Here is a 23,655-nt window from a genome sequence, read left to right as displayed (position 1 = left end):
CTGCCAGAGGCGCTCAGGACGCCAGGGTTAGTGCAGTGGTCTGCAGGCTTGAGGCTGGACGTGCAGAAGCAGGAGGTGCTGGGATGGCAGAGTGGGCTGGAGCTTCAGGGGGGTGGGGGCATGGGGAGAAAGGCTGGAGTGTGCTGAGAGTTGGAGGAAGTGGGGAGGCCCAGGACTCACTCCTGGGAGCTGGGGGCTGTGTTCCCCCATCAAACGGGAAGGCCCTGCGGAGCCTGGTGCCTCCTGACGGAGGAGCGGGGAGGACGCAGTCCCTACCCGCCACGCCTGCCACCCTGCTCCCTGGGCGTCTTGGAGGCCAGCCTCATTCCTTCCTTGTCCGCAATTTCCTTCTCCTGCGCAAAGATGTTTTTAATCTTTGAACTTGAATAGCTTCGCTAGGGTGTGGCACAGTGTGGGATTTTCTTCATCTAATTTTCCTGAAACAATGTGTGCTTGTCACCTCCGGATTCCACTCCTTATTTTGGAGGGTTTTCTTCTGGGTTGCACTTCTGAATACGCCTTTTGTCTCCCTTTGGATCCAGCCCCGGAGCCGTCAGCGCCTCGTGTGGCTTGCAGGCTTGACTCCTCGCCCCTCAGTTTCTGGTGTCAGCTCAGGCGTTTTCTCTGACCCTAACCCTGACTCTGACCCTCACCCTAACCCTAAGGGGTTAGTTAACTAACTCTCACCCTAACCCTAACCCCGGAGCCGTCAGCGCTGCGTGTGGCTCGCAGGCCCGTCTCCTCGCCCCTCTTCAGCTCAGGCGTTTTCCCCGACACTCCTGTGCTCAGCAGCGCCTGTACTGCTCCTGGTTGCAAATTTATTGCCTAGTTTTTAATGATGCAGCTCTGATCCTCGACTCACAATCGACAGCCTCCTTCCCCCCATTTACAGTGCTGTCTCTGGGCGCTCACGGGCCTGCTTTGCGGCAGAAGGGGCTGGTGAGCATCCTGCGCCCTTTGCGCCGGCGGCTCCCTGCGGGCCAGGCCCCGGCGGCTCCCTGGAGGCCGGCAGCCCCAGCGGGCGGCCGTGGCGCCTCTGCTCCTAGTTTCCTGCTGTGTGTTTGCACCGTTGCCAGCCAACAGCTTTTCCGGGCTCCTCCTGGGGCCACTGCATCACCAAGGGCCCCCTGGGCTCCCCACTTGTGGGCTGGGACTGTGGGTGAACGAGGGTCACCTGCTCCCAGGCGCCCGGGGCCCTGGTGTGCGGGGTGGTGTGCAGACAGGGCCCCCTCTGCAGGCTCAGGCTTTGGGAGATACGCGTTCCCTCCCGACAGAGGTCCCCCTGGGCTCAGCTCCAGAGGAGCCTTCATCTCCTTCCCTGCCCCCCATCCCCCGGAAAGACACCGCGCCTCTCTCCAGTTTGGGGGCTCCCCAGAGACATCGCAGGACCTTCTCTTCACCGCTGGGCCTCTGCTGGGGGCCCCGGTGCGTCGCCGCGGCCCCGGTCTCTGCTCTGAACTTCTGTCTGTCCTTGCTGCGCTGCTGCTCGTGTTACGATATTGGGCTGGGGTGGCGCCCGTTTCTGTGTTAGTCCTTGCACTCTTTCCACTAGGAACTGGGAGAACACGCTGTCGTTTACTTTCAATTTGCTCTTGACCGTGGGAGTCTCTCCAGACTCACCACCCACCACCCACCCGAGGCCATGCCTCTGGCTTTTTCCTTCGATAGGAAGCGGACACAGTGAAGCCCGCGGTCGCTCCAGCCTTGGAGACGTGGCTGTTCCTGCTTGAGAGCATCTGTCCCCCGGCCCCCCGCCACGTGGCCCTGGGTCCGGCCCCTGATGCGCCTCTCCTCCCACACAGGCATCTCCATAACAATCGCATCCAGCATCTGGGGGCGCACAGCTTCGAGGGGCTGCGGAGCCTGGAGAGCCTGTGAGTGACGGGCCCGAGTCCCGGAGGGTCCCTCGGAGTGACGGGCCCGAGTCCCAGAGGGTCCCTCTCGGAGGGCGACCCCCTCTTCCCGGGGCAGGGGCTGTGCCCATAGGGAGTCCAAAGCCCACAAGATCTGAGATGGATGTGGGGCTTTGAGGAGAAGCAGGAAGAATGAGGGCCCTTAACCTGGAGACAGAAGGCTTGGGGAGGCGTCCCCGTGGGAGCGCGCTGCTGACGCAGTGGGGAGCACCCGTCAGCGCCCGAGCTGTGGGCTCTGGGATGGCTGCATGACCCCACGTCGCGTCCTGGAGCAGCTCTGCCCAGAGCGTGCCCACGCCCTTGGCGCCCCCTCTGCGGTCCCGCCACCCCACGGCTCCCGGGGGAGCTGCACCTCAGTCACCCACGGCGGGGCCAGGCCTGGGAGGTCCCCAAGAGTGAGCCCCGACTCACGGGCCATTGTCTCGCCCCCCGACGCCCCCACCCCACACACGGAGCCTCATTCCTGAGGTGAGGGCTTTCCCGCATCCAAGCAGCAGAGGAGACGGTGCCTGGGACCAGTGAGCCTGGGCTGCGTGGAGTGGACGGGACGCGGGGCCGAAGCACGGGGCTGCCCACCCCAGCCTTCCTCCCGCGAGGGCCGCTGCCCCAGCCTGGGCTCAGGAGAGCCGGCCTCGCCCGGCCAGCGCCAGGGGCAGGTGGACAGTTGAGAGCACGGTCTAGGCCCCTCGGTCACCGTGCTGGGCCGTGGGCGTCTGCAGAGCTGGTCCTGGACTTACTGTCCGTGGGCAGAGCAGACCTCGGGGGTTGGCCAAGGAAACACGCCCGGGTCCCGAGCTGGTCCAGTCTCTGGGCCCCGTGTGAGCCCGGTGCCAGCGGCCCCTGGGCGGTGGGGGCGGCCAGTAGCTTGACAGCAGTGGCCACGCCCCTCCCTCGGGGACCCGGAGCCGGGCGCAGGTTTGGAGCCACAGGGCGCCTGCGCGGGGGGAGGTCCACGTCTGCCTGGATGGTGGGTGGGCGGGGAGCTCTGCTGGGAAGTCGGCTGGCGGGGGCCATGGTGGGTGTGTGTTGGCACCTCTCAAAAGCCAGCTGGCGGCGGTTTCTTCACTGTCGGGGCGGTGGCCTGATTCTTTCTCAGCGAGCCTGGATGGCAGTGTGGGGCGTTGGGCTCGACCAGCCTGGCTGGGCTGCAGAGCCACGGGTGGCACCCGCCCGCCTTTCATCTGCAGCAGAGCCGGCCCACCGCACAGACCGGGGGCCTGCACCCACTCTGTGAAGGGCACGGCCCGGCTGCGGGACCCGCTGTGGGGGGCAGGACCGCCCGGCAGCAAGGCCTGCAGTGTCTCACCCACAGTGACACCGACCTACCAGGCCCACAGGGACTGAAGCAGAGCCGTGGGGGCTCTGATGGAGCTGGCGCCCCCGGGGACCAGCGCCCCTGCACCCCACCCCAGCCGTGAGCTCAGCACCCTCCCACCCCATCCCTGAGGACTGAATTCTCCTTCCAACGTTTGCTTTCCCGTTGAAAAGGAGGCTGTGTTCTTGTCCTCTGTCACCCAGAGTGCTTGCTGGGGGGCTGGCTGGACAGCCAGACGGGGAAGTGGTGGGGGGGTTGGAAGCGGGAGGAGAGGAAGTCAGACCTTGAACCGTTGCGTCAGTGGCCCGCTCTGCAGCCCCGCGGTCACCCTGGGGCCTCTGTGCACGGCTCTCTGCAGGGCCACCACCTAGGCCCTCTCACCAAAGCTGCCTGGCCCGAGCTGCAGCTGGGCTTGAGCTGTGGGCTCCTCTCCAGAGAGAGAGCGGCCCCAGCTCTTCCACCCAGGAGGAGGGCCAGGTGCCCAGACACACACACACACACACACACACACGCACACGCACACACACCAGGGCGCATGGCTCGAGCACTGCCCGGGGACCCCGTGACCACCTTGCTTCTGTTGTGACCTCTGCTCTGGAGGCCAGACGGCCTGGGTTCTGCACCCTGCCCGGCCCGGGTCTCCCTCCACCAGCTGGGGCTCTGGGGCAGGAGCCCCCGCCCTGTGGGCCCTGGACTCCCTCACCTGCACGAGTGGGCTGAACACGCACACCCTCTTTTGTGCCAGAGAGCAGCACCAGGAGAGCAGGGCGGGGTGGGGGCTGGGGCTGCCTGCCCACCCTCCTGCTGCAGGACGAAGCCCGCAGACTGGGGCGGGGGGCGCAGGCCCTGCCTGCTCGGGGAGTCTGACCGCACGGGCCGGGCTGTGGAACTGGCTCCTGGCTCCCTGAGGCCACCTCACTGTGCAGAGCCTGCAGGGAATCCTGGCTGCAGGCAGCAGGCACAGACGCCATCCTGCACTCACGCCTCCTTTCTGCTCCCACAGTGAGGGTGCCGGCCCCTCGGGAGATTCAGGGTCAGAGTGCTCCGGAGTCCTGCACCTCCACTTTCCAGGCCAGACCCATCCAGAGATTCGGGGCAAGCTGCCCAGGTTTCGTAGTTCGTAAGTGACGGATGGTGGACCCCAAGCCATTCAGTGCCAGCTCCCTGAGCTCAGACCAGTCCCTGGGCTTGCCAGGGGCCCGGTGAAAAGGAAAAGGGATCGAGCCGCACCCCCTGGGAGGTTTTCCAAGGATGTTGCCGGGCCCTGAGGTCTGGAAAGCATGCCTGCAGACCCCGGCATGCCCTGCAGAACTGCTGTGGAATGTCCTCAAAGGCCTGGCTGAAGTTACCGGTGAATTTGTTCAGAAAGCTGAAGTGGTTCAGAAAGAAGAGGCCTAGCCGTGCTCAGAGCTGAGCCTGCCCCCACTGGCCTGGGTCTAAGGTCTGACACCTGCAGCCCTGAAAGGACAGAGGGGCCTGGGTTCAGAGCGCGTCACCTCCCTCGGGCCTCTTCCTCACTGAACGAATCAGAGCAGCCCAGCGTCTGTGCTGCCGGGCCTCCCCTGGGAAGGGGCCAGGGCCACGGTGCCTCTAGCCCGGGACCAGTGCCCAGCAGAGGTCTGGGAGGACGGCCGCCTCCCTGCGGACTCCGGAGGATCTGCCTCGCAGAGCGTTTTCACGGTAACAGCAGCCGCCCGGCAAAGGGACCTCTGCCTCTCATCCCTGAAACCACCCTGGCCAGCAGACTGCCCCAAAGCGGCCCAACCTGGTCCCTGAAAGCAGGCCCAGGGAGCACCAAAGAGTTCACGCTTCTGAACTGTGGTGTTGGAGAAGACTCCTGAGAGTCCCTTGGACAGCAATGACGTCCAACCAGTCCATCCTAAAGGAAATCAGTCCTGACTGTTCCTTGGAAGGACTGATGCTGAAGCTGAGATTTCAATACTTTGGCCACCTGGTGCGAAGAACTGGCTCATTTGAAAAGACCCTGATGCTGGGAAAGATTGAAGGTGGGAGGAGAAGGGGGTGACAGAGGATGAGGTGGTTGGATGGCATCACTGACTCGATGGACATGAGTCTGAGTAAACTCCAGGAGTTGGTGATGAACAGGGAGGCCTGGCGTGCTGCAGTCCATGTGGCCGCAAGAGTTAGACACGACTGAGCAACTGAACTGAACTGAACCTCCCCATGCTGGGCCCGATGGTCAGCCTTGGCCAGGGACAGCCCCCAGGCGGCTCTGCACGGAGGTCCCTCCAGGGTCCAGACCCGGGCTTTGCCTTCCGCACGTGCCACGTGCGGGTCGCCTGGGCTTGCGGGAGCCTCAGTCCCCACAGGTAGAAAGCGGGGGAGATGTTCCACGGTTCCCAGAGCCTGGAGCGCTGGCGCTCACTTCTGCTGGCTGCTTCGGCCTGGCCTGTCGTCCCTGTAGCGCCAGATGGACAGTAATGTGCCGTTCTCCCCAGCACTTAGTCACTCTTACTTCCTCCCTCCCTCCTCCCCATGTCCCCCCTGCACTGAGTCCGAAGGCGCAGGGAGAGTGCTCCCCGCGCCTGAGCCAGGCCTGCCTGGACAGGGATCCCCAGCAGGCTGGGCACAGCCACTGACTAGTTTCTGTGGCTGCCGTAACCAATTAGACAAACTCTGCGGCTTAAAAACAACTCCAGAATTGTATTCCCCCCCTGCTCAGGGGGCGGGGGGTCTGGAGTCGGGTTGGAGGGGGTGGTTCCTCTGAGGGGTCTGTGGCGGAATCTGCAGGAGCCCCTGACATCCGGCACCTGCCGAGGTCCCTGAGGTTCCCTGGCTGGCGGGTGCTCCCTGCAGTCTCTGCGTCCGCTTCTCAAGGCGTCCTGGGGCTCCTCTTTGGGTGAGGACCTTGTTGGCTGCCCGCCTTGATAAGCCAGCACTCTTGAGAGGGTCCTTATCTTATATCTGCAAAGACCCTTTCTCCAAATAAGGTCACGGGTTCCCAGGGTGAGGACTTGGCCTTGTCTTTTGGGGGCTGCAGTTCAGCCTGCTCCGCTGCCCGCCGGCTGGCCCCCGGGGCGCCCTGCCTCTGGTCCAGCGTCAGCCTGCAGCCGCCCGAGGCCAACCCTGGGAGCATTGAGCTCTTCCCTTGCCAGTCCTTAATCACCTACACTTGTGGGCTTATTAGCTGCAAATCTGTGGGGTTTTGTGGCTCATGGAAGAATTTATTGCTCCACATAAAACATCTTTTCTCTGGCTTTCCCCCAGAACCACTAATGACTCCTCACAGGCAGAAAGCCGAGCTCTGGACGCGTCCGCCCGTGTCCCACCCAGGATGACGGCGACGCTTCTCTGCGGCAGGGCAGCCTTCCCCGCTCTCTCCGGGGCAGCCGCGGCCACCGTGGTTGTCACTGCTCCCCTGCCTGCCTGCAGGCCCCGCGTGTCCTGCACCCCGGGCCCTGGTTGAGCTGGTCCGCAGTTGGGTGGGCGAGATGGTTGAAGGAGGGCCTGTAGACTGCTGGGCTGCAGGTTTCGGAGGACACTGTGGAGAGAGGCCTGGGGGGCTGAGGTCTGGCCCCCAGCGCCCACGGGAAGGAGGCGGGGACCGCCCTGTTTTCTGCTTCTTCAGTTCACTGGCTCTGTGAATGCTGCTAGGTGTCTAGTGTGTGCCAGGCCCCTGCTGTAGGCTCAGGGGATGTTTATGAACCAGAAAGTCTAGCCCTCATCACAGGGCCTACGCGGCTCTAAGGCCAGAACCAGACTTAGAGATCACAGCCTGGGAGCGCCCCGAAGCCCTGTCACGCCGTCTAGCTCGGAGAGACACCCACCTGGTGGTCCCTCATCCCTGCCTGACTCGGGGTCCCCTCCCACACGCCCTGCGGCCCAGCCTTGGGGTCCCTTCTTCAGGCCGCTGCGTTCCGCTGTGACCTCCACGGATGGCCCCGCGTCCCGGTGGTCTAGCTGAGGGGTGCTGCGGTGGGGACCCGCCTTCACCTATGGAACCGGGTCCTTCTCTGAGCATCACATCTCAGAGCACCCGGGGCTTTGCTGGGCAAGGTGGTGAGAATGTGATGAGGCTACAAACCTGGATGCAGAGAGCCTGGGAGGAGCCAGAGGTGGAGGAGACTTGTCACCCACGGGTGGTCTTCCGCCCGTGGCCCAAGGGGCGGGGAAGGGAATGCTCAGGAAGAGGCGGAGCCTGTAAGGCCAGCGGCTGCCACGCAGGCATCAGGCATCAGGCAGGGGTGGAGCCCCAGCGCCAAGCACCCCAGGGATGACCCCGGGCTTGCTGAGTGTTTTCTCTCTGCCAGTCGAGGCTTCTCGGGGCCCTCCTGAGGGCAGGGCAGCTCCATTCCAGTGGGCAGGACTACCTCGTCAGGGACCGTCCGGGGTTTCTTTCTGGCAAAGAGGGCGGAGGTGGAGGGAGGTGGAAGGGCGTGTTCCTCTCTCGGTAGAAAGAAGGACGCTGTGCTAACTGCTGCCTTTGTTGATGGGTGGCCTGGTAGGCAGGCTGTTAGGAAAGCAGCGCTGTCAGTCCTGAAGTTGTGCTCGTGTGCTGGAGCGTGTGGAGTCGCTCCAGCTCGGGCTCAGCAGTGCAGACGTGCTTGCGCTCACCGTGTGTGGCCGCCCTGCGTCCTGGCCATGGGGATGAAGGGGACTCGGGGTTTATAGCCTCAGAAGCGTCTGGGCTCCCCCACGTTCCCCCACGCGCCTTTGTCTGTCATCTGGCGATTAACATTAGCCTTGAGAGTAAACGTGTCAGCGGAAGCCCCGTTCATGATGGCAACCTCTTGATGGCTGTGGAAAGTGGAGACCGCCTGTGGGTCTGTCCTCCGCTCCGGAGCCTCGTGTCCAGGAAGAGGGAGCACGAGAGATGCCCTCTCTATGCACTCTGGGCCCAGTGAGCAGGGTGCCTCGCGCAGTGGGCGTCCCCTGAGGCGCGGGTGAGGAGCAAGCCCAGCAGAGGTCAGTGCCTGGCCCAGGTGATGCTGCCGGGCCCTGACGATCAGGACTCTCCCACCCGCTCCAAAGACGAAAATGCACAAAAGACCCGGCCTCCAGCTCAGTCACCTGCCTTGACCTGCTTGCGAGCAGCTGGGGGAAACCGGAACCCCCTCTGCTCACCCTCTCTCCCACTTTCCCTAAAGCCCTTGCTGTGGCCCTGCTTCCTGGAGGCTAGCAGGATGCGCTCTGGGTAGCTCCGAGACGTGTTCGCCCAGAGCCGAGAGAGCAGGGCCAGCTTCGGGGTCCTGCTCTGATGGGCAGACGTCCACAGCTTCACTCTGAGCCTCAGGTCCTGATCAGTAAAATGCTGGGGCTGGACAAGGCACGGTGACCCCGCTGGCTCTGCTCCGAATCCACGGTGAGGCTCTGCGGGCCCCAGGACCGGGCACTGCTGCGCAGCGGACGGAAGGAGACCCGGGAGGCGGTCCTGGCGCGTCCCCGGCCGCGTTCGCCGACACCGTCATCCTGTTGGGCTTGGCTGGGTGAGCAGACGGGGAAGGACCAGCCACGACTGCTGCGCCTCCAGACCGAGCCCTGGCTGGAGCTGGGAGCCGGCTCCTTTTAGCCTCAGCTCTTCCCTTCTGCTCCCGGCTCCGGAGCCGCAGACAAAACAGCTGTAGGCTGTGGCTGATTCCAGGCCATTAAAGATGATGGCCTCCACAGCCTTCAGGAGTTTTCAGCTGAGGTTTAAGGCCCTGTGACTCACCTGCTACAGAGGAGTCAGCCTCCCACCAGGGAAGGCAGGCTCCGCCCTCAGGAGCCCACAGGCCACCACTGGCCCAAGGGCCCAGGGGGCCAGACCATCGCCCTGACGGTGGACATCGCACACACGGCCGGTGCCCGGGCTTCGGGAAGCCCACAGGGATCCCTTCTGCTTCCTGATGACAGCAGGCTTCTGGTCTCACGGGCAGATGGTATGAACCAGGAGGAGGACGCTGTGAACCAGGACAGCCCCATGCTGGACGCCCGCGCCCAGGGCCGCAGTCTGAGTATCTTCTCCTCGAGCTGCTGTCCAGGGTGGCCTCCCTCTTCGCAGAACAGAGGTAATAACAGTACCTGCCTTGAAGGGCTGGCGGTGGGCGTGAAATGACCCGCGACGGCGGAGCAGCTCGAGCCGTGAACACAGTCACCACCGTCTCATCAGCAGTGTGACCCCACCAGCATTTTCTCCTGTCCAGCTGACCGTGTTTCTGGAGAAAACACCAGGAAAGTTCCGGAAGAGGGAGTGAGCTGTTCTGACCACAGGGACAGGGCCGGCTTCAGGAGGTAGCACTCCAAGGGTGCCTAAGGCTGGGAGCCCTGAAGATGTGGGGCAAGGGTGCGGGCCAGGGGCCCTGGGGTTGCAGCTGTGCCTGGGACAGGGAGACTCCACAGCTGAGACTGTTGGTGCAGCTGAAAGGTCACTCCAGGGGTCGGAGCCCACAAGGCACGGAACGCTGCTCCGTGAGTCGTGGGAAGGCTCCTCCAAGCCTCTGGAAGGATGACAGCCTCTGCTTCCCATTTTAGAAACATCTCTTAGGCCGGTAATAATACTCAAAATTCTTCAAGCTAGGCTTCAACAGTACGTGAACCTAGAACTTCCAGATCTTCAAGCTGGATTTAGAAAAGGCAGAGGAATCAGAGATTCGTCAACATCTGTTGGATCATACAGAATGCAAGGGAATTCCAGAAAAACATCTGCTTCACTGACTATGCTAAAGCCTTCTACTGAACAAACTGAAAAATTCTTAAAGAGATGGGAAAACCAGACCAGCTTATCTGCCTCCCGAGAAAGCTGGATGCAGGTCAGGAAGCAACAGAACCAGACGTGGAACAATGGACGGGTTGGAAACAGGGAAAGGAGTCCGTCAAGGCTGCATATTGTCACCCTGCTTATGTAACTTGTATGCAGAGGACATCATGCGAAATGCCGGGCTGGATGAAGCACACACTGGAATCGAGATTGCTGGGAGAGATATCAGTAATATAAAAAATATCAATATCTCAGATACGCAGATGACAGCACCCTTATGGTGAAAGTGAAGAGGAACTAAAGAGCCTCTTGATGAAGGTGAAAGAGGAGAGTGAAAAAGTTGGCTTAAAAGTCAACATTCAGAAAACTAAGATCATGGCATCTGGTCCCATCACTTTACGGCAAATGGAAGGGCGAAAAATGAAACAGTTAGAGGCTTTATTTTCTTGGGCTCCAAAGTCACTGTGGATGGTGACTGCAGTCATGAAATGAAAAGATGCGTGCTCCTTGGAAGAAAAGCTATGACAAACCTAGACAGCATATTAGAAAGCAGAGACGTTCACTGCCGACAAAGGTATGTCGAGTCAGAGCTGTGGTTTTTCCAGTAGTCGTGTATAGATGTGAGGGTTGGACCATAAAGAAGGCTGAATGCTGAAGAATTGATGCTTTCAAACTGTGGTGTTGGAGAAGACTCTTGAGAGTCCTTTGGACTACAAGGAGATCAAACCAGTCCATCCTAAAGGAAATCAATCTTGAATACTCATTGGAAGGACTAATGCTGAAGCTGAAGCGCCAATACTTTGGCCACCTGATGCGAAGAGCCAACTCAGTGGAAAAGACCCTGATGCTGGGGAAGATTGAAGGTGGGAGGAGAAGGGGACGACAGAGGATGAGATGGTTGGATGGCATCACCAACCCAGTGGACATGACTTTGAACAAACTCTGGAGATGGAGAAAGACAGGGAAGCCTGGTGTGCTGCAGTCCACGGGGTTGCAGAGAGTTGGATGCGACTTAGTAACTGAACAACAGCAACAGCTTGGGCAGTGGGCCCCGGACTCGAGGTCAGGCCCTGGTGTGACACCGGGGTCAGCGCAGGGCCCAAGTGGGGTCACCAGTAGACCAAGGCCCAGGGCATGGCTCACACCAGGGAGGAGTTTAGGAGTTTATTCCTGGACCATGTCCTTGCCGGCGGGGGGCAGGGGCCACGTCTCCTCAGCAGGTGGCCCTCCTCCACGTGGTGGCGTGGGGCCTGGGCGTGCCCAGGGCTCTGGCACTTGGCCTCCAGCTGGTGGAAGTGAGGGGAGGCCACAGGGGCAGGCCGGCTGCTTTGTAAAGCCTGCTCTCCTGGTTCTGTGGGGAGGACCAGCCCTGCGGCCACGCCGACTGTGGGGAGCTGGGAACCCCAAGATCCCGGCCGCGCCTCCTTTCACCAAGGACGGCAACGCGGGACAGAACTCCCTGTGGCCGTGGGGAGGTTCTATCGGGGCCGCTGACACGGCAGCCAGTACTCGTGACCGCGCGGTTGGAGTGTGGCCCGTGACGCCGAGCACAAAGCCCTCAACGTTACGAACGTTGTCATGTGCGTGTGCGGCCGATGGGGCTGGTGGCTACAGACAGAGGGGACGGGGCTTGGAGCGGACACAGCGGCCCCCGCCGCGACCCGGTCATGCTGGGCGTGGTCTGGAACCTTCTCCAGTGTCTGTGTGCCTTCCCTCGGCCGTAATGTGGGTGTAATGCGAGCGCTGCCCGCGAGCCCTTAGGAAGGCTCGGAGCTGGCGAGGGCGTCGGGGACGCCGTCAAGCAGGGAGAAACCAGGCCGGCGAGCGGTGCGTCCCCCCCGCCTCTCCTGGAAACAGTGCCGTTTGCTCAGCCATCCCCCCGCCTCCCCACCACTGCCTGCAGACCACGCTCTCCACCTGAGGTCCAGCCTGCACCCACACCTGGACCGGGCCATGACCCAGGCAGACCCACCTGTCTGCCCCTAAGACCTGCCTGTGCCCGCATCTGGCCCGCTCCCCCGCCACCTGCAGCTCCGTCCACACAGGCCGGCACCTGGGCTGGCGGGACCCACCACATCGGCCACAGCCGCTTGGCCCGCTGTCTAGACAGTGCTTCCCGTCCACCTCGCTGCCGCCCACTCCCCCTGGGTGTGTCTGGGGCTGGCAGCAAATGCCCTCCGCCCTGAGCTGGTTCCTCAGGGGGCAGAGGGCTGGCAGGGGTGTTCCTGGGCAGTCAGACCAGAGGCAGCGTCCGCACGGCCCCCAATGAAGCAGGGCTTGGCAGCTACCCATCTTCTCGAAGCTGTGTAGACGTCCAGATGGGAAAACTCAGGCTGCCTCTTGGCATGTGATTTGCAGAATTCTTTTAGGCATTTGCACCATTTTTACTCTCCCACGTATTTCTGTAAAAATAGCCTTTTAGTTTACATGCCTTTTACCACGTGTCTTTCCCACTGTCTGTCAGGCCGTTCCTGGCAAAATTCCTGACCAGAGGCTGGCGAGAGGGCTGAGACCGCTCAGTCCAGTGAAGTAGCGAGCCCCCAGGGACCTGCCCGGCCTTCTGCCCCAGCAGCCAAGGGCGCCGCTCAGGGCGTGCTGGTGCCTCTCGAGCCCGGCGCCTCCGGGCCGCCCGTGCGTGTCTCCCGTCGGGTGCACCATCTCCACCTTCCCCTGACTCACGTGTGGAGGCGACAGGTCTGCTGGCCGCGGCTCTGTGCCAGGGCCCTGCTGGGGTTTCGACGAGAAAAGAGCAAAGCTTGTGCCTTCAGGAGCTTGCATTCCAGTTGGGAGAGGATGTCTCTGTCAGGCGTTAGCGTGCTCATGAGGAAAGGCACGCGGGCTGTCTCGTTGTCTCTGCCCCGTGGACGCCCCCAAAGCCCTGATCCGTGGTGTGAAAGACAGTTGCAACTTCTCGCAGACCCCTGTGCCCATCGCCCTGCGGCCGGGCGTCCACTCGGGGCTGGGGCCAGGGGCCTGGGTGCTGGCCATCGGCAGCCCCCCGTTGAGGCCGTCATCCCGCGTAGGGCAGTGGGCCGGCCAGGCTCCCCTCATGGCGGGGGCGCCTTTCTGGAGGGGGTTGCAGCGCGGGGCTGGGGTGGGCCCGGGGGGCGTCCAGGGCCTCTCCCCTGCCCCGGGAGCTGCAGTGTTAACCTGCCCCTGCTCCTGGGCCCCTCCTAGCCGCCACTGTCCCCGAGGCCCGAGACTCTTCTCAGCCCTGGGCCCTTCTGAAGGGCTGGTTCTGCACATCAGCACGGTATTCCCGCAGACGGATCTGCGGCCAAGCAGGCCCTCCCTTCAGCCAACTCAGAGCCCAGCGTCTGTTGCCCGGGCCCTGACCCCCGGGAGCTGCCCCCACTGACCGCCGCCTCCTTTCCAGAGACCTGAACTACAATGAGCTGTGCGAGTTCCCCGTGGCCATCCGGACGCTGGGCCGCCTGCAGGAACTGTAAGCGCCTCTGTGGGGTCCAGGGTGTCCTCTGTGTCCGCGGGCCCCCATGCCCTCACCTCCCAAGGTCGCGACCCCCTCCCCCAGGCCAGCAGTCACAGGCCTCACTGCTCGGCCCGGAGCGTCTCCAGCTGGGCTGTCAGGGGAGCTGGGCCCTTCTGGCCTGGGAGAGTGAGGCCGGCCCCGCCTGGAAGGCCCGGGAGCAGGCCTCACTTGTGCCCCACCCCCGGGGGCGACGAGGAGCCCGCTCGTCTTAATCTCGGGCGGGTTGCTCAGCACCTGCTCTGCAGAGCGCCTGCTGGGTGCACGCTGGGGTGAGACAGTTGGAGGTGTGCCCAGGCCCCCGAGGACACAGAGCTCGGGTCAGGACAGGGCGGCTCAGGGCCGGCGTGTAGGTCCAGCTCTGGACTGTCTCCTCAGCGATGACGCTCTGGGTGTCCAGAGGGCACTGCGGGGCTGACGGGCCTGAGGTCAGCCTTGGAGGCTGCGTGTGGTCAGGAGGCGATCGGGGAGGGAGAACGAAGGCGGGAAAGCCCGACAGGAGATGGGCGGGCGGGGGCGGCCTGGGGTGGCGGGGGCAGCCTCTGTGGGGAGCAGCCACAGGCAGTGGGCCGGGGTCTGCGTGCAACCGGTTCAGGCGGTGGAGGTTTGGAGCCAGAGCCCGAGCCCCCAGGCCACATAGGGTCTGCCCCACCGCCGCCTGTGACCTTGCGGGCCGGACTCACGCCACCCTCACCTGGTCCAATGCTGGCAGGGGTGCCGGGCGGCAGGCGCGGGGCCACGGCGGGGGGGGGCCCAGGGGAACGGCCGCCTGTCCTCCGGGCCTGGAGCCCCAGACGAGGGACACTGCTCCGGGGGCGTAGGGCTCTGGGGAGGCTGGGGCAGCAGGAGCAGCAGCCGGGCGCGTGTGTCCGTCTGTCCACGGCAGCCTGAGGACAGGGCTCGCACCTCGGGCCCTTGGGGCTCGGCGCGGCCCTGGCCGAGAAGTGGGTGGAGCAGACTCCCGCGGGGCCTGCACGAACCTGGCAGGCGGGCGCTGGTCGGGGGGAGTTCAGTGACTGATGGTGTCGGGGCAGCTCAGAGAGGACCGTGTGTCCCAGTCCAGCGTTGACTTTGGACGGTTCTTCCCGACGCCAGACCTGCCGTTCCCGGCTCCCAGAGCCCGGCACTCAGTGGGGGCTCCACCCACCGTTTCTCCTCCTCGGCCATGGGTGTCTCCCCCCGGCCCACCCCTCCGTGGCTCTGCTCCCCAGTTCAGGGCCTTGAGACCAAGCCCACCTCCCTTTGGCGCCCGCGTCTCCTCCGGGAGCCCCGTCTCTTTGCGCTCCTGCATGTGCCCTCCCAGGGACCCTGCAGAGCTCTGCCCTCAGGGGTCCGGGCCTGCTCCTCACCCCCTTCACCCCCACCCCAGCCCACTGGCTCTCCTTCCCAAGGGTGGCAGAGCCAGGAAGGGGGTCCCCTTCCTGTCTGGCTGCCGGAGGGCGTCCTGTGGTCCCCCTGATGCCTGTGTTGTCCCCCAGGGGCTTCCATAGCAACAACATCAGGGCCATCCCGGAGAAAGCCTTCCTGGGGAACCCTCTGCTGCAGACCATGTGAGCCCTTGCTCCTCTTGGGGGAGGGTGTGGTTGGCTGGTGGGATGGGGGAGCTCCCCACGTGCTGGTCCCGGTCTTCAGGGCGACAGGGCTAGCGGGGGGTAGCGGACACATGCCTCGCCCGCCGGGAGGGCAGTGAAGGTCTCATCTGTCCTGCAGACACTTCTATGACAACCCGATCCAGTTCGTGGGGCGGTCAGCGTTCCGGCACCTGCCTGGGCTGCACACCCTGTGAGTTGGCGCCCCCCTGCCCTGATCCCCCAGTCGGGGTCCTGCTCGTGTGGCCCCGGAGTCTCGGCCCGACCCCCAGACGCCCCATCTGTGGCTCTTCAGAGAGCCTGCTTCGGGACACTGCGTGCATGGCAGCCCGGGGCCACCCCGAGTCTGTGGGGCACAGGCTGCACCTTCACGTGCGTCCCCAGCCTCGCCCCGGAGGCCAGCGCTGGGCCCCAGGCCCTCCCGCTTGGGTGCGAGCCCAGGGCTCCTCTGGGTCGGGCAGCGTGCACCCTGCCGGGCTTCTGTCCCGTGCGGGCCATATGGCCCCTGGGCTGGGGTGCCCGGTGTGGAGGGTCCCAGCAGTGACCCTTGGGGAGACCCGCTGCCCAGCTCTAGGGAGCAGCCCCCACAGCCAGAACTCCCCCAGAAGCACGCAGGCCGCTGCTCTGAAACGGGGTGGGTCCCACGGGGCTCACCTGGGCCAGGCTGGACGGAGCTGACCTGGCCTCCTGGGCATCTGTCTCCCCCGAGGCCGGAAGGTCTGGGGTCACTGGCAGAGGGTCGGGGGGCCCCTGGATGCTGACTTCGCCCTCCGGTCAGTGGTGGTGGGTCGGGGGGCCCCCGGATGCTGACCTTGCCCTCCGGTCAGTGGTGGTGGGTCGGGGGGTCCCTGAATGCTGACCTTGCCCTCCAGCCAGTGGTGCTCTGCCCCCAGTTCCCTGAACGGCGCCACGGACATCCAGGAGTTCCCAGACCTCAGGGGTACCACCAGCCTGGAGACCCTGTGAGTGGACGCCCCCCACCACACCCTTGGACCCTGGAGCCCCCAGACTAGGCTCCCCGAGGTCTGGCCGTCTGCTCCAGCCTGGCCAGGGGCCCACAGCACTCCCACTGGGAGCAGGGCAGGTGGCTTTGGGGGAGGGGGCCACTCCCATCCTGGGGTTTCTCACAGTCCTTAACCCACCGAGGAGTGCAGAGGACCCCCGAGGGGTGGAGGGCTGTGATGCCCGCCTCCTTGGCCCCTGGCTCCCAACTAATGTCCTGAAATGTCGGGGTGTGGGGGGTCCTCAGCGCTAGGCAGGCCCCCAACTCACTGTGAGAGAGGGGCTGAGCAGTCAGGGGACCCCAGAGCCGGAAGCTCCCCTGAGGGACCGCGTGCTCCCTGAGGATGCCCTTGGCTCAGGTCTTCTCGGGACAGCGGTGCCCAGCCTGCTGGCCCCCACCCCGCTCCCTGAGTCTCCCCGCTGGCTCTCCGGGCACAGGGGCACGGGCGTGGGGCTGGGGTCCCTGGCCCCACGTGGGCTGGGTTTCCATGCATGCCTGCCCGTGGCCCCACGCAGGCTGCAGAGTCCAGCCCCTGTGTGGTGGGGACATGGCGGGGGTGTGGCTGCAGGACCGCTGCCCGGCTGTGCCTCCCCGCCCCCTCCCCCGAGGCGCCCCCGCCCTGGGCCCCAACTCCTGAGCTCCAGAAAGCAGCGGGCCCGAGTGGAGGCGGCGTGGTGCAAGCCTGTAGTCCTTGCAGGACGCTGACCGGTGCAGGGCTCCAGCGGCTGCCCCCGGGGATGTGCCAGCAGCTGCCCCGGCTCCGTGTCCTGTGAGTGCCTCCCTGCCCTCCCTGCAGCCGTGACCCGGCCTGGCCCCTCCGGCCTCCGCCCCTGGGGTACTCTCTGCTCTTCCTGGGGGGTGGGGGAGCTCAGGCTGAGAGAGCTGCCCAGGAGTGACCAGGCCACCTCTCCTGGTTCCGGCAGAAGCCCCAGTGATCACAGTCAGACCAGGGCCGAGGCCTAGCTCCGCCACTTTGCGCTGAGCAAGGCCTGGCTCCCCTTCAGTGGTCCTGACCTCACGCTCGTCGTTGGGACGTTTTGGAGGGTGGGAGGCACCGGCAGGTGGTAGGTCCCTCCGGGGTGGTTCTAGTGTTTCCCGAGTCCATGACGGAAAGTGCGTCCTCCCGGGACCGCGGAGGTGCTTCAGTGTGCAGTCATGGGCGGGGGAGTCCCGCTGGGCCTGTGCGCCCACCGCCGCCCCTGGCTCGAGACCAGGTCCAGCCCGCCACCAACAGGCGGTGTGTCCTTGGGGGTCCCGTCCCCTCCTATGCCTCAGCGGGATGAGGGTTGCCAAGGGATCCCCAAGGGCGTCAGCTCCGCGCCTGAGCCTCGGCCAGCTGGCGTGGCAGCACTCGGGCCTTGCTGGCTGCCTCAGCGCCCCCTCAGCTCCTGCGCCCCAACCCCGGGCCCTGCCGGTGTCTCCCAGGCCTCCTGTGGATGAAGCGGCCCTTGCCGCCCCTACAGTGAGGAGGGGAGTCCCGAAGGACGCGGGTGCGGTGAGGAGCCTGCCCAGCCGTGTCCCTGGCGGCCGGCTCCCCTCACCACCCCTGCCTGTCCCCAGTGAGCTGTCTCACAACCGGATCGAGTGGCTGCCCAGCCTGCGTGGGTGTCAGAAGCTGGAGGAGATGTGAGTCGGAGGCAGGGCCGGAAGGTGGGGCTGGCAGGCATGCTGGCCTTCTGCCCTGGGCTGGGGACTCAGCGGGGCTGGGACAGGCAGGACTTGTGGGTGATGGCCCCGGAGCTGGGGCCCAAACGTGCCTCAGGGCGCTCCTCGGGGGTCGGACAGCACGAAATGTGGCGGTGATCAGGGCTGGACAGGGAGCGGCTGCGGGCCTGCAGGGGCCCCAGGCTCTCGTTTTCCACAAACGCACACACACACGCGCACACTCGTGTCCAGGAGGGAACCTGGGCTGCAGGATCCACGAGGACAGAACCCCATGACAGGCTCTCCGAGCTCCTGTTTCCCCAGTGCGGGGACCACAGACCGCTGTGTCTGTGCCCTGGGGCCGGGCAGGGCGAGTCCTGCTGTCCCGAGGCCCAGGGTCCACCTCCCACTCAGACACTGGTCTGCTGGGCTCTGCTGCTGGAAGAGGGTCTGGAGGGCCCTCAGGGTGAAGTTGGTAGGGCTGGGAGCCAGGCCCCGGGGAACCCTGGAAACTCACTCCCTTGGAGCCACAGGGATGGTTTGTAGCTTTAGTTGTCTGACCAACTGTTACCTAAGGCAGCCGGGGCCCCCATGCTCCCTTAATCCTGGTGACTTCTGCCAGCTGGGTCCTTCCGTTTTCCCAGTGCGCGGGGTGGGGGCAGGAAGCCCTCAGCCCTGGGCTCAGCAGGCCTCTTGTTGCCCTAGTGGCCTCCAGCACAACCGCATCTGGGAAGTCAGAGCCGACACCTTCCGTGAGCTCACCTTCCTGCGATCCCTGTGAGTAGGGGGCCCACCTCCCTGTGATCGCTCTGAGTAGGGCGCTCCCTGCACGCCTGCACCCTGTGAGCACCCCAGGGCCTCCCTGCACCCCCGCACCCCAAGGCAAGAATGACAGGTCCTCCGTGTGTGTGCCCCCTCTCATCACGTCCTCTCTCCCACAGGGACCTGAGCTGGAACGCCATCCGATCCATCCACCCTGAGGCCTTCGCGACCCTGCGCTCCCTGGTCAAGCTGTGAGTGCGGCTCTCCTCCTGGGTGCTGCCTGCGGTGGGGAGGGCCCAGCCCAGGGGGTTCGCCTGTGGGTGTGGGACACACACTGGGGGGCCTGGCTCTGACCTAAGGAACCCCCTCTGTGAGCCCTGCAGGTCACACGCTGCCTCGGGCCCCAGGCGGGGGGGCCAGAACGTGGGGGTTGGGGCTGCAGAGTGGGGGTCCCCCAAAGAGCCGGGATGTGCATCAGCGCGGGAGGGATCCTGGGGGCCTCCACGCACCGCGGTGCAGGCTCTCCACTGCGTCCTCAGGCATGTCCGCCAGCGACCCTGCAGCCCTGCCCCTCACCGCGGAGGCGCGCCCAGGTCGGGGGCCTCACTCACGGGGCCGGGACTCAGGGTCCCCAGTGCTCATGGCCCTGCGCTCTGGGCCCCAGGCCACACTCCCAACCCGCTTCCCGCCCGTCTGCTCAGCAGCACCCTGGTCAGTGGGGGGTGGTATCTTCATCCCCCTGCTTAGTGGGGTGAGGGTCGGTATCTGCACCCGCCTGGGCAGTGGCGGCCGTGGTATCTTCATCCCCCGGTCAGTGTGGGGCGGCATCTTCATCTGAAAGGTGAGGCTGCTCAGGCTCTGGCAGACGCGACCTCCTGGCTTCATGGGGACAGTGACGGGCCAGGTTTCCTGCTGGCCAGCCCAGGCTGGTCTCCATGCCGCACGGCCTGTGGTCGCGCTGTCTGGTGTGGACGTCTGGCTTCCTCTGATGTTTCTCTGGGGGAGCCGTGGGCATCCTCGCCTCTGGCTCCCAAGCTGACCCTGAAACACAGCGGGTGGCCGAAGGCCTGGGTGTGGCCAGTCAGTCCGCCCTGTTCCCAGCTCTGGCTCCTGGGTCCTTGGGGTGCAGGGGCGAGGCCAGCACAGCAGGGGACCCCCTGGGGAGGGGTAGGGGCTCCCATGGGACACGGTGGGGCCCGCAGGTGTGGTGCCCGGGGGGGATGGCGGGGCGCCCCTCCGGCAGCCCCGCAGGTAGGCGGCCCCAGGCGAGCGCCCTTGCCGCCCCGCCGCCTCTGCCTGGCGTCTGTGGCCTCTCTGCCTGGGCACCTGTCCATGCCGCAGCACAGCCCGCCCCAGCCTCCCGCTGACCAGAAACTGGTCGTGTCCGCTGTCCAGGGACCTGACGGACAACCAGCTGAGCGCGCTGCCCCTGGCCGGGCTGGGGGGCCTGGTGCACCTGAAGCTCCGAGGGAATCGCGCCCTGTCCCAGGCCTTCCCCAAGGACAGCTTCCCCAGACTGAGGTGAGGCTGCCCGGCCCCAGGGCGGGGGCACCCCGGGCCTCGCCCCAGGAGCAGCCTGCAGGCCCCAAGTCTGGCCCAGACCGAGCCCCTGGCTAGCGTCCCCACCCCAGCCCCAGCCCTGGGGGACCCTGGCGAGGACAGAGGCAAGACGAGGGGAAGGCGCCTGGCCTGGCTGGGCCTCGTCGGGGGCCGGGAGAGGAGGCAGGAGGGGCCGCCGGGCCGTGGGAAGGGGCTGGGAGGCTGCCCGCGGGGCCCTGGCGGATGGAGGGCAGGTGCGGGCAGAGTCCTGGTCTTGCTCAGGCGTCGGTCTCCCCACCCCAGGACCCTGGAGGTGCCCTACGCCTACCAGTGCTGCGCCTACAGCGGCTGCCCCGGCTTCTTCACAGCCTCGGGGCCGAGGGGGCCCCAGGACCCTCCCCCCAACGCCCAGGACCCTCCCAGGCGGACACTGGCCGACCAGGCCGAGAGCCGCTGTGAGTGACCTGCCCGGGGACGCAGGCGACGGGGAGGGGGTGGATGGGCCCGCAGGGAGCGGCAGGGCTCCAGGACCCGGGGCAGGGGGAACTGCCTCTGTTCGGCCCGTCTCCAAGGCCTGGGGAGGGGTCCGTGAGCCCTCTGCAGCCCCCCGGCTCTCAGAGCCATGCCCGTCACAGCCCTGCCTGTCCACACCCGCTGTGGGCCACAGCGCCCCCACGGCGCCCCACTCCCACCTCGCAGGGCGTTCTTAGAGCAGGCAGCCCTTTTCCATCAGCTATAGCCAAGCACGGTTTCGTTAATTCAGTTTAGCCTGTTTCCAGAGAAAGTCCCCTCATGCCGTTCCCAGAGCCAAACACCGTCCCCGGCAAGTCTCCCCGGTGACTTACAGGGGCCCCGGTGCCCTGGCCTCGCAGGAGTGACCCCTCACCCTGACAGGACCGCCTGTGGGCTGGGCTCTCGGATGATGGGCGGAGAGAAGGGCCTCCCTGGCTAGCAGCCTGCTGCAGAGCGCAAGCGGAATCCGGAGGGGGAGGGAAGGGCTGGGCCCCCTCCTCACCGCGAGGCGGTGCAGAAGCGAAGCAGAAGAGCCAGGTCTAACCGTGGGTGAGGCCTCCCTGCGGGCCCAGTGGTTAAGGACTTGCCTGCAGCGCAGGAGACATGGGTTCAATCCCTGGGTCAGGAAGATCCCCTGGAGAGGGAAATGGCAACCCACTCTGGTATTCTTGCCTGGAAAATCCCATGGACAGAGGAGCCTGGAGCGACAGTCCATGGGGTCACAAAGCGTCGGACGCGACTGAGCGGCTAAACCACCACCACTGTGGGAGAGCGTCCAGGACCGAGCAGACGGCCGGGTTCTAACTGGATGAGGCGGCTCTCAGACCAGGCCGCTGCAGGCCTGTTGGAGCCTCTGTTTCTCATCCTTAAAGCGGGAGCAGTGTTCGCACCCCACAGACTGGGGAGACCGCAGATGCGCCCAGGGTCCTGCTCGGAGGGGAACACGCAGGCGGGAACACGCAGGCGTGTAGCCAGGAGCCCCGGAGGCCAGCCTGGGCGGTGGCAGTGCAGAGCCTCCCGGGCGGGTGGACGGCCGGCGCTGGCCCAGCAGATGTGTCCCCAGGGCGTCTGCCATCCGCCCATGAGGGTCCTGCCTTCCTCGCGGTGTAAGTTTCCACCAGGTTGAGGTCTTGGAAAACCACAGGCATCGGGATGGTAGGGGAAGCTGGGCAGGGTCCCCTTCCTGAGGGTCCACGGAGCCAAGAAGGGGCCAGGACCCGGGCCACGGCCACAGGAGCTTTACTGGCCCCTCGGTCAGTAGCTTTACTGTGACCTCCAACCTTGGCCGGAGCCCTCTGGCTTCCCCTGCGCTTCCTTTAGGCATCCCCGAGCTCCTCTGCAGAGCGGGAAAGGTGGCGAGGGGTGGACCACCAGGCTGTGGGCACTGCCCGACCCCCGGCCTCCTGGGACGACTCCCATCTGCAGCAGGAGCGAGGCTCCACGCAGGATGGCAGCCCTGAGCCAGAGGCGGGGACTGGTGTGACCCGGCCGCCCGCCTGGCCTGGCCCGGACCCGAGGGTGCGCTCACCCGGCTCCTTCACCTTGTCCAGTCCAATTCCAGAAACCAGATTCTTGTTCCTAAGACAAAGTCTTTCAGGAGTTCCCTCGAGGTCTCATGATTAGGACTCAGCTCTCACTGCCAGGGACCCGGGTTCAATCCCTAGTCAGGAAACTAAGATCCCACAAGCCACTTGGCCAGGAAAAAAAGCAAAAAACGAAAACCTCTTCCAGTGATGAATTATCACTTCAAAACAGGATTTCGCCTTAATAATCTATAAAATGGTTTACATCGTTGGTTTATCACTTCAGTAGTCTTAAAGAGTTCGGGGCCCCTGAGGTGTCCGCCCCCTAGGACACTCCAGGCCCTGGTTTAAGAGACAGTGTGAGAGTGAACAGTGGGGATAACCCAGCGTGCTTCGGAGTCTCTTTAACGGGGTTTGGCTTTCTGACCCTGTTTTCTCGGACGAGCAGAATTGCAGAGCCTAGACTTGGAGCTGAGGGGCCACCGGCATGACCTGGCCCGGCCGCCAGCTCCGCAGGGACGCGCCCCTTCTCACGCACGGCTTTCTGCTGCAGTCTCCTCAGCCGCTGCTCCCCACACCTCCTGCACCCATAAAGCCCCCCGACGGTCCCCCAAACCAGCTCCTGGTGGGGAAAGTCCAGCGTCTGGGCTCAGGCCCAGCGAGGCTGGCTTTGAACTTGGCCCTGTCACACCCTGGCCAGCGTCCTCACCTCATCTGCGCAGCAGCGCCGGAGGGCGCCTGGCCCCCACGGCTGCAAGGATGTGGAGTCAGCGGGCGCGGGCCTGGAGGACGAGAACTGGCGTGTGGTCCCAGCCGCCCGGCGAGGGCATGGAGCCACCACCGCCGAGAGCAGGGCTGTCCTGCCCACGCCCCCCAGCGTGTGCCCAGCCCTGGGCTCATGCGGGCACCGCCCCCCTCACGTGACTCTGATCTGGGGGCTTGTCCATCGGGACCGTGATTCTCCTCCTGTGATCCATCCGCCGATGCTGGTTTTGCCGTTGGGGGCTCTCAGCCAGTAGGGTGGCGTGGTTCCCTCAGGCTGCGCACGTTGGGGCCAGCGTTCCTCCCCTCGCCCTGCCCTTCCCGAGTGCTCCTCCCAGCTGCCCGGACCTGGCCCACGCCCTGCAGCACGTCCAGCTCGCTGCTCTGTCCCGCTCCGTGTGTGGTGCCTCCAGCTGGATGCGGAGTCCTGGCCAGCGGGCAGAGCCCCCAGAGTTAGGGGAGCCTCCTCAGACTCTGCCCAGCTGCCCGCGATACGGATGCTCCCTGAGTCCGAGGAGGAGCAGGTCTCGGGCGTGGAGGACCACAGGCGGAGGAGCCACGGGCAAAGAGGGTTTCCCCGGGGCGACCGGGGTGCCCTGTGCCCAGCAGACGTCTCTGGGGTGGGCGTCTGGGGAAAGGCGGGCTTGACCTACACCGAGAGCAGGTCTGAGCCCCTGTCCGCTCTCCTCAGATGATCTGGACCCGGAAGAGCTCCAGCTGGAGGCGGAGGAGCCCAGGCCCCAGCCCGCTGTCCAGTGCAGCCCTGCTCCAGGTGAGAGGGCGCCTCGGGTGGGGAGGGCAGGCACTGCGGAAGGGCTGCTTCAGAAAGTGAGGTCCCACTGCTCAAAAGCCACTACTCGAGGGGCAAGGCTGGGGGAGAGGAAAGTTTATTTCGGAGGCTGGCAACC

The 23,655-nt window shown here is 65.1% G+C and overlaps 1 protein-coding gene across 1 annotated transcript in view; it reads left to right on the top strand.

The window, feature by feature from the left end:
• Positions 1–23,655, top strand: part of LGR6 (leucine rich repeat containing G protein-coupled receptor 6) — an 80,618-nt gene that overhangs the window by 54,583 nt on the left and 2,380 nt on the right. Inside the window, exons 6-17 of the mRNA XM_052653942.1 lie at positions 1,803–1,874; positions 13,302–13,370; positions 14,891–14,962; positions 15,123–15,194; positions 15,895–15,963; positions 16,702–16,773; positions 17,565–17,630; positions 18,354–18,425; positions 18,590–18,661; positions 19,806–19,931; positions 20,253–20,404; positions 23,439–23,519. Of these exons, the coding sequence (XP_052509902.1) occupies positions 1,803–1,874; positions 13,302–13,370; positions 14,891–14,962; positions 15,123–15,194; positions 15,895–15,963; positions 16,702–16,773; positions 17,565–17,630; positions 18,354–18,425; positions 18,590–18,661; positions 19,806–19,931; positions 20,253–20,404; positions 23,439–23,519 (995 nt within the window). The remainder of the gene's footprint in view (positions 1–1,802; positions 1,875–13,301; positions 13,371–14,890; positions 14,963–15,122; positions 15,195–15,894; positions 15,964–16,701; positions 16,774–17,564; positions 17,631–18,353; positions 18,426–18,589; positions 18,662–19,805; positions 19,932–20,252; positions 20,405–23,438; positions 23,520–23,655) is intronic.

The sequence above is a fragment of the Budorcas taxicolor genome, chromosome 16 (assembly GCF_023091745.1).
Source record: "Budorcas taxicolor isolate Tak-1 chromosome 16, Takin1.1, whole genome shotgun sequence".
Classification (NCBI taxonomy): domain Eukaryota; kingdom Metazoa; phylum Chordata; class Mammalia; order Artiodactyla; family Bovidae; genus Budorcas; species Budorcas taxicolor.
This window is presented reverse-complemented; position numbering and strand designations above follow the sequence as displayed.